General features: G+C 45.4%; 1 protein-coding gene across 2 annotated transcripts; it reads right to left on the reverse strand.

Annotated features, from left to right (window-relative positions):
• Positions 1 to 196: 196 nt before the first annotated feature.
• On the reverse strand, positions 197 to 8,046 carry KDM8 (lysine demethylase 8). 2 transcript variants are annotated; one of them, XM_032125626.1, is made up of 7 exons: positions 7,504 to 8,045; positions 7,280 to 7,446; positions 5,846 to 5,978; positions 4,924 to 4,965; positions 4,016 to 4,165; positions 1,148 to 1,240; positions 197 to 1,053 (listed from the first exon to the last, which is right to left on the reverse strand). In XM_032125626.1, the coding sequence occupies exons 1-7, from the start codon at positions 7,990 to 7,992 to the stop codon at positions 889 to 891; spliced, it is 1,239 nt and encodes a 412-aa protein (XP_031981517.1). In that variant the 5' UTR covers positions 7,993 to 8,045; the 3' UTR covers positions 197 to 888. The 2 variants fall into 2 exon arrangements, with proteins under 2 accessions (XP_031981517.1, XP_031981516.1); XM_032125625.1 differs by having other exon boundaries at positions 7,280 to 8,046.
• Between the last annotated feature and the right edge of the window lie 4 nt (positions 8,047 to 8,050).

The raw sequence follows: 8,050 nt of genomic DNA on the forward strand, positions 1-8,050 counted from the left end.
CTAACTGCAGTTAAACTATGGATTAACTTCACTTATGTTCTAGGCATTAACATGATGTTGTGGTTTAGGAATGGTACTCCCCAAATTAGTGTTCCCACCAAAACACTCCAAACCACAAGGTGCTTGCTCACTCCCTCTTCCCCCTACCTCTCCCCTCATGGAGAGGAGAATTGAGAGGCCCAAAAAATAGAGATCATAAATTGCAAAAAGAACAATTTACTGGAAACAGCAATGGAATAAGAAAATGAGCAGTAATAGCAACAATAACAAAGTGTACAAGAGAGACAAAAGATTCACACGAAAGTGTAACTCAATCATTAAGAGACCAAGGAGCCCCTTCCAGCCCCTGGCCCACAGCAGTGGCTGGCTGAGGTGGTACAGAATAACCTCTGGGTCTGGGCCAGATACTGCAAAAATTAACCCTGTCCTGGCCAGAACCAGGACATGAGTAACTTCTTCCATGCAGGAAACTAGTACCTTGCTTGGTGTTAGCCTAATTTTTTAATGTATTTAACCTCTAGGTAGCACCATTTCTCTAGCTAACTCCAGGGTTTAGTGTTGCTAAATCCAAGTAGAAGATAACACTGACCTGGTTTTTCAGACAGAGGCTCAGGCAGAGCCCTGGCAGTGCCTGTACACAGGCTGTTTCTGAGGGGTGCACACACAGGATAATGACCTAACACATGCTCTTTAGGTGTTACTAGAAACATCTACAAAAATGAAGTGGCTACAGCATCATCTTTCCGCTTACCCATCGTGACTCCTTTTCCATGCTTTAGCAAGAGTTTGTTGGTTTTTGATTTTGCTCCACCTCTAAGCTCTCCTGAGAGAGTTGCTGCTTCCCTGATTTTTAATTCCCGTTTCAGTGTGGCTGACTACATTTCAGAGCTATGACCACCAGAAACTAACAGAGAAGCTGAGCTCAAGTGATCGCACGTAGTGCCAATATTTAACAGGAATAAACAGAATCTGTCCAGGCATCAGAATGCAGGACTGAAATGCAGCCTTTGTGAAATTTGGAAACTTGGTCAAGTCTGGATCTTCCACATCGACCTATAAAAAAATCAATCATCAGAAGAATGTCTTTACTCACATAGGATTTAATAAGGCAACACTACTGATATTAAAATTTCAGGCAACTATTTACCTGACTAGTGTTGTGAAGAATTTGGCTCTCATGTGGGTACAGGTTTTCTGAATGTTGTGGTGAAGAGAGACGGATATACTTTCTTCCAAATACCTATATATAATAAAATAAATTTTTTCCATTGGTCATTAACTGGCACATTACTGGAAGCTGTGGGTCATAGCTGGCATTTAACAGTAAAATATACCTGATTACAAGGAACATAATTATCTTCATTAGTAATAGACACTGCTATAATAGAAAGTTAAATCAGGCTATTGGAATTCAAGTACTTCCTCAGTTGGAGCAGACAAGAACTTGAAATGACTTTCGGAAGGAAATGCCTTTAACCAAATTGCGTTCAATTCAAAGTTTAAGGCACCCAATTTATACATCGTTTTTTGGGCTCTACATAGCTAAAAATAAGAACTGAGAATAAGGAGGCTGAACCTTCATTGCAATTCATATCAACAGGCAGAGGTACATGCACAGTGACTGCTAAGCTTCCAGACAGCCCTCAAACTCTTATTTCTGTGTTGTCATTAAACCAGTTCTTTCATTGGCATGCTGAAATGAGATGAGAATTCGTAAGGTGAGTGGCCTGGCTTCCCTGAGCACTACATGAACTGCAAGTTTTGGTGCCAAGATGTGGCAGCATGAACGAGTCAAAGCTGACTCCTCTGCTGATACCAGTGGAACAGCAGGTTGAGGGTGAAGATTCATACTCTTGTGCCAGCAATCCAGATCACCTCAAGAGCTAGGCATGATCACACTTGTTGGGAACTGTCCTCTTATGGGTACTCTGACTAACCCCAGCACCCTGGAGTGGCTACCCAACCATTCCTAACCAACCTGCTTTTCCTCTACCTTAACATCCCTTCCCACATAATAGAACAGGATTTCCTGAAATCTTACCAACACCGAAGCTGTCATACAGACTATTTAGAGTTTGTTGCTTCAAGGACAGCACATAAATGTATTCTACAGACTGGACAAATACCAGTGTACTCCTGCCTTGTCCTACTCTTCACTATCACTGATTAAACTACTAGAGCATTGATCTACATAACTCTGTCTGTCCATGTGTTTTTAGGATGCCTTCCATACCCCAAAGGGATTAAGGATATTAATTACTCTGTAAAGAACCAAGTATTACATGGTATTTTTGGTGACCCATGGAAGTGACAAAAAATGCTGGTTATTGCTCCAACAGCATGTTCTCTGAATGCTTGAACTTTTTTTGGGGCTGCCATCAGCTGTTAACAGCTCCTTCCTTAACTTGCCTCACTGGCTTAAGACCTTGTATATTATAAGACTGGGGGCACCAGTTAATGAGGAATAGCCTGCATCTCCAGAGACTGCTTTTCTCAATAATGGAAAAACTACAACCTTGACACCAGCCAGCAGCCAGCCAGCAGGGATCATTTCACTTTGTTACTTGTGCTTGTGCCTTCCTGTACTCCACAGCCACAGTTTAAATGGCATCACGAAGCAAGGCAGTTTTAATTGAAAGCTGCCAGATCACCAGCTGTTCAAATTACAAAGACTCTCTCACAGCACTGGCAGATAATCTCCCATTTTTCAGGCAGAAGAAAACAAGCTCTGAGGCTTCTAAGGGAAGAATCTTTTCCCAGTTCAACAGCTCCTATAAATTTTTCTTCTACCAAGAACAATTCCCCTCAAGCTTTACATAGCATAAATAGTACAGTACTTCACTTTCAGAATGCAGCAGTATGTGTGTGCTGAGCAGGTAGCACGGAAGAAAAATACAATCCATACAGAGTTGCACAGCAGTTGTAAAAAACCATTCTAGGAAGGCCTGAATTAAGCCTCAGTTTCAAGTGAAAATACAGGTTAGCAAGATGCAACTGGAACAGAGAAACTAAGGCTAAACCCATAAATAACTATCAGTAGAAAGTAATGTCACAGTCCTTCTGGAAAAGTGTGAAAGTGTAAGCCTGGGTTTTTTTAAAGAGTTTGATGGGACAGCAATCTCCTTCAGTAAACAAAACACCTCTCAGTATTTGAAGATTCACAGTAGTCAACTGCTTGGATCCAGAATACATCCGTATATATACAGCATTGCAAAAAATTCAGTATTGCTGAAGCCTTTTCTGCTTATCATACTGCCATGCTGGCAAGGAAGTTGGAGGTGCCAGGGAGGCTGGGAGGAGACACAGCCAGGACAGGTGACCCAAACTGACTGACCAAAGGACATTCCAGATCATATGACATCATGCTCTGTATATGGGGGAAGAAGAAGAAAGGGAGGATGTTTGGAGTGATGGTGTTTGTCTTCCCCAGTAATTGTTAAGCATGATGGGCTCTGCTCTCCTGGGAACAACTGAACACCTGCCTGCTCATGGGAAGCAGTCAAGTAATTCTTTGTTTTGCTTTGCTTGCATGCACAGTTTTTGCTTATTAAACCTCAATCCTCAAATTTTCTAGCTTTTACTCTCCCTGTTGTCTCTCTGATCCTGCTGGTTGGGGGATGAGAAAGCGCCTGCACGAGGCTTGGGGATTGGCTGGGCTCAAACCACACCACCAGAAAAAGAAACTCCTTAGTACAACATGACAGGATCCAGATTCTTCCCAACTCTGTTACAAATTCCATGTGACCTTGGAAAAGCTGCTTCTTGTGATTTCTATCTATCATCTGTAAAACAAGGGTAACTAATAGTCTCTCTCAATGAGCAACACTTGTGGTCTACAAGATTACATTCAGTATTAAGTTGCAGTAGTGGCAAATGCAATAAAATAGGAAAACAGCATCTGTCTGCACGTTCTCTATCCTTCAATTTGTCTGCTCCCCTTGTCTCTAACACATACCATAAGCATTTTCTCTAAGTATTGCATTAATGGCATGTGCAGAGTAACTACAGTACATACCTGGGCTAAAAAATTTTGCTGGGGATCCTGATGAAGAGGTGAGATTGTGCCTCCTGGACCAAACCAAGCATTAATGGTGATGTCATCTTCTTCCCCTTCCCCCAAGCAGCAGTAGTCAGGGATACTGATATCTTCTTTCAGTTCTGGGATCTACTTCCATAAAGAAAGAACATTAAAAAGAGTATGTGCTGACTTGCCAAAATATGTAATTCATAGAACAGATGAGCAAGGCTGGACACAAAGAAAACAAATGACTGGCTGGTCCAGCAAGGGTAGGAGAAAAGTAGCTGACCTGCTAGGAATCTGCAGGAAATGTTCTCAAACTTTGTGTTCTAGTGAGCAGATTCTGTTGGAAGGAGAAGTGGGAGAAAGAAAGGGGTTTCCTCATTCTTTAGAGAATCTTTGCTTTTGCAGAAACCAGAAACACCCATAAGAATTTGCTCTTCATGGAAAAGGAGCAGCTGATCTCTTCTATACTATGCTTGCTTCTCTGTGAGATTCCTTTTTATGTCTCCCACCAACCTAAGCTCTGGTAAACTGGAATGACATTTCAGATTATGGTAAATATATCAGTGTTGAACACTGTTTCCTGTCCAAATCTCTTCCCTGACTTATAGTCTTTGAGGAAATGGGTTTTCCAGGTGATATCCCCCTAAGTATATGCTACATTGTACTGAAACAGCACTAGGACTTAATGTCTTCATCCCAAAAGGGTTTTGTTTCCATGTCTTGCAGCCAAATGGAATAAACCTCTCCCTCTGTTCCTTCAAATCATGGGAATAGAAACTTAAGAATTACTGCGAATTCTCCATATGCCTTTCGATCTAGTACAGTCGTCTTCAGAGACAACTTGTGCTACAAAAGGAATACATGACTGTAGGAAGATAAAAACCTTCACTAAGTTTTACCTGATCAAAAAGCTGGTGCTGGGCAAGGTATCCTACATTGTTCTGAAATGACAGCAGAGAAAGACAAAACATAGTAACATACAGGTAAGACAGTGAGTTATTTTACTTACAGGTGAATATAATTTACTTATAGGTAACAACCATTTCCAGTGGCCTATTCAGAGTACTATAACTATTTGAACAGTATAAGGGTCTTCAGAAATAGCAACTTACAGCTCCGTTGAAATTGTGAGAGTGTAGGTGTGTCTCCACAATCAATAAATCATCCAGCTCGAGTTACTGAAGGAAGCTGGGACTCCCTATTGAATCTTGACAGCTGACAATGCCCTGCATCTTTCTAGCCAGACCCTGCTGGCACACAGACCAGTTCTCCTTCACGCCCTGGAACTACTTCCATACTCTATTCCAGGGTGCACCACAGATCAGTTTGCTATGGCACATGGTCCTTCCTGCCAGAAGGCCAGGAAACACAAATGGGGGCTTGGGATCCTCATCTGTGAAAGCAAAAAGACATTCCAGATGCTAATCAACTTTGTATTTTTGTGCCTCATGGCATGTAAATTTGGATCTGATCCTAAATCTCATGAAACAGTTTAATAGAAAGAGGAACAACACTGCTGGCTGAGGATCCCTTATCCTTAGATTCCACCAGTCAGGTTTTTGCTGCTTATGTATGTATGTATGTATTTATTCATCAAATTCCAGCCACTGTACATTTGATTATAGGTAAAATTCAAACCTATTGTTGCAATAATTATTCCTAGCTTCAGGTCTTGAAAATACGTTAAACCATTTAATTCAGAGTTGTGCTTACAGCACACCCCCTCCCTTGACATCACCTCTGTTTGTGGTAAGCAGAACTGTTGTCTGTACCAGCACCACACTGCTGTGTTTGGAGATGAAACAAATGAGTGTAACAGACCTCATCCATGATACACTGGCTGATGAAGTCACTGACAGTCATGAGCTGCTGAGACCATTCCTCGTCTGTGTACCGAGCACCCAACTCCACAGGGACTGTGCGGCACCCTGCGACTTGACAAAAATAGTCCACACTGAAATAAAGAAAGTTCCATTACCTTCTATACTGCTCTTACTAATTCTGAATGTAAGACAATCAATCCAAATCAATCTTGTTGGGTAATAAAATTCTACCAGCCTGAGCTTCTCCTGTCTAAATCAAACCAACCAGAGGAAAAAGGCAGAAGAAAAGGGTGCAAGCAACAAGGAAATCAGCAGGCAGGTTTGTGTGTACATGACCCCACAACTGTCTGTTTTGGTTTGGTTTAAAAACCTGTTTGCCTCAGTTGTTTCCTTCCAAACTAAGAAAATTTAAGCAGTTACTGTCTCTTGGCAAGGGATGGCCAATTTTTTTGCTGCCTGCTTCCACATGTGATAAAATGTTGTGTCTTTTAGTCAGTAATACTAGATCAACTCTCTGTCAGTGTCTATACGGGTGCCAAAAATACCCATCCCAATTATAGCCAGAGGGATTAGTTTGATGGGTGAAATACATCCTTCCATGGAAAATGGTATTACCTAAATGGAGAAGTTAATCTTTTTAAGTGCCTAAGGTTAACTAGTGCAGTTAACTTCCCTCAAAAATTAATAAAATCCCTATGACATAGCAAGCGTGATCAGTTAATTTTACCTTTGGTTGTTGAACTACTCAAACTAAGCACGAGTGGTTTTTCCCCTTTTCTAGGGAATCATGACCTTCACCTCACAAATACTTGATACTCAGTATTGGAAATGTGGGCACCATTGCTTGCATTACCCAGGCAGCACAATGCTGTTAGTCCTGCACAGTGGTGTCTGAAACTCAACACTCAAACACAACAAGGAACAAACATCAGTGCTTGAACTTACGAATGAAAAAGTCAATCATGCTTACTCACGGCTCTAAAATTCACTTTCCATTGCACCAATTATCAGCAAGTTCCAAGGGGTAAAAACCACTGATGTGTGCATGACACAGATCCACTGAGCTGTGAGCAGCTCACTGGCACTTTGCAACGTGCACTTCTGGTGAGTTCCCAGGTGTTGCCATTGGGCTCCTGGGACGGCTGCAGGCTGGGCAGAAGGCGGCCTTCACTCATGAAGAGCCAGAGACTGGGCAAAGGGTCACGTTTGCCCCAAGACAGTCCAGCACCTGCCGTGTGATGCCCTGAATGCTACGAAGAGCTTCCCTCATCTATGAAGCAACTTCCACAGAGCAGTAGGACACCGCTGCTAGCAAAATGCACTGCCCACGGTATCCATCCTCTGTGAAGGTCTCTGCTGCCCTATCGAGCATCAAGATACCCAACACAGGGAACAATCGTGCCTTTACTTGGACTGGGAAGGAACTTCTCACCTCCACTTCTTCATACACGGCCAGTGGTCCATGACGCCCTCCAGGACCACAGGCCGCTGGGGAATGAGGTAGTTGTCTCTGAAGTGCTCCAGCGAAGGACACTGAAGGTGCGGAATCACCTCATCCGGCTGTACCGCGGGGGCCGGCGGCGGCTCCGGCCGGACCCTCTGGAATGGACGTTCCCCCTCAGCAGCCGGCCCGGGGGGGGCGGGGGGGGGCGCCACCTCGGCGCGGGCTCCGTCGCGCGGCACCGCGCGGGGCAGGAGCGGCTGCAGCGCGCGCACCAGGCGCGCCAGGACGTTATCCAGGACGGCGGCGCCCAGGAGCAGCCCCAGGTCGCAGAGCCGCACGGCGCGCGCTAGCGGGCGGCCCGCGGCCACCTCGGCCAGCGCCCCGAAGAGGCAGCCGTAGGCGTAGACCTGGCGCCAGCCCTTGCCGACCTCCCTCCACGGCCCCGCGTTCAGCTTCTCCCAAGAGTAGTCGCGCAGGACGTCGCCGAGGCGCTCCAGCGCCGCTGCCGCCTCCGCCCCGGGCCGGCCCGCCGCGCCGTAGAGCAGCGCGCGGGCCCGCCGCAGCAGCGGCAGGATGCAGTCCTCCACCTCGCCGCTCAGCGCCAAGGTCAACTCCTGCTCGGTGCGGGGCAGCAGCGCCCGCATCTCGGTCCACAGCGCGGAGCCGTCGCTCACGCCCGCCGCGCTGCCGGTCGCCGCCATGGCCGCGCCGGCGTCCGAGAGGCGGCGCTGCCGGGCCGGGCCGGACGCGGAAAGCGCG

Source organism: Corvus moneduloides, chromosome 16 (assembly GCF_009650955.1).
Source record: "Corvus moneduloides isolate bCorMon1 chromosome 16, bCorMon1.pri, whole genome shotgun sequence".
Lineage (NCBI taxonomy): Eukaryota > Metazoa > Chordata > Aves > Passeriformes > Corvidae > Corvus > Corvus moneduloides.

What these genes read in the sequence shown, in the direction of transcription:
- KDM8 (XM_032125625.1), bottom strand. Translation starts at nt 7,992, where the DNA reads ATGGCGGCGACCGGCAGCGCGGCGGGCGTGAGCGACGGCTCCGCGCTG. An exon ending in GCCAGTGTATCATGGATGAG is followed by an intron (nt 4,966 to 5,845) that starts GTCTGTTACACT and finishes CTGTCATTTCAG; the next exon opens with AACAATGTAGGATACCTTGC. An exon ending in AGCACCAGCTTTTTGATCAG is followed by an intron (nt 4,166 to 4,923) that starts GTAAAACTTAGT and finishes TTATGGAAGTAG; the next exon opens with ATCCCAGAACTGAAAGAAGA.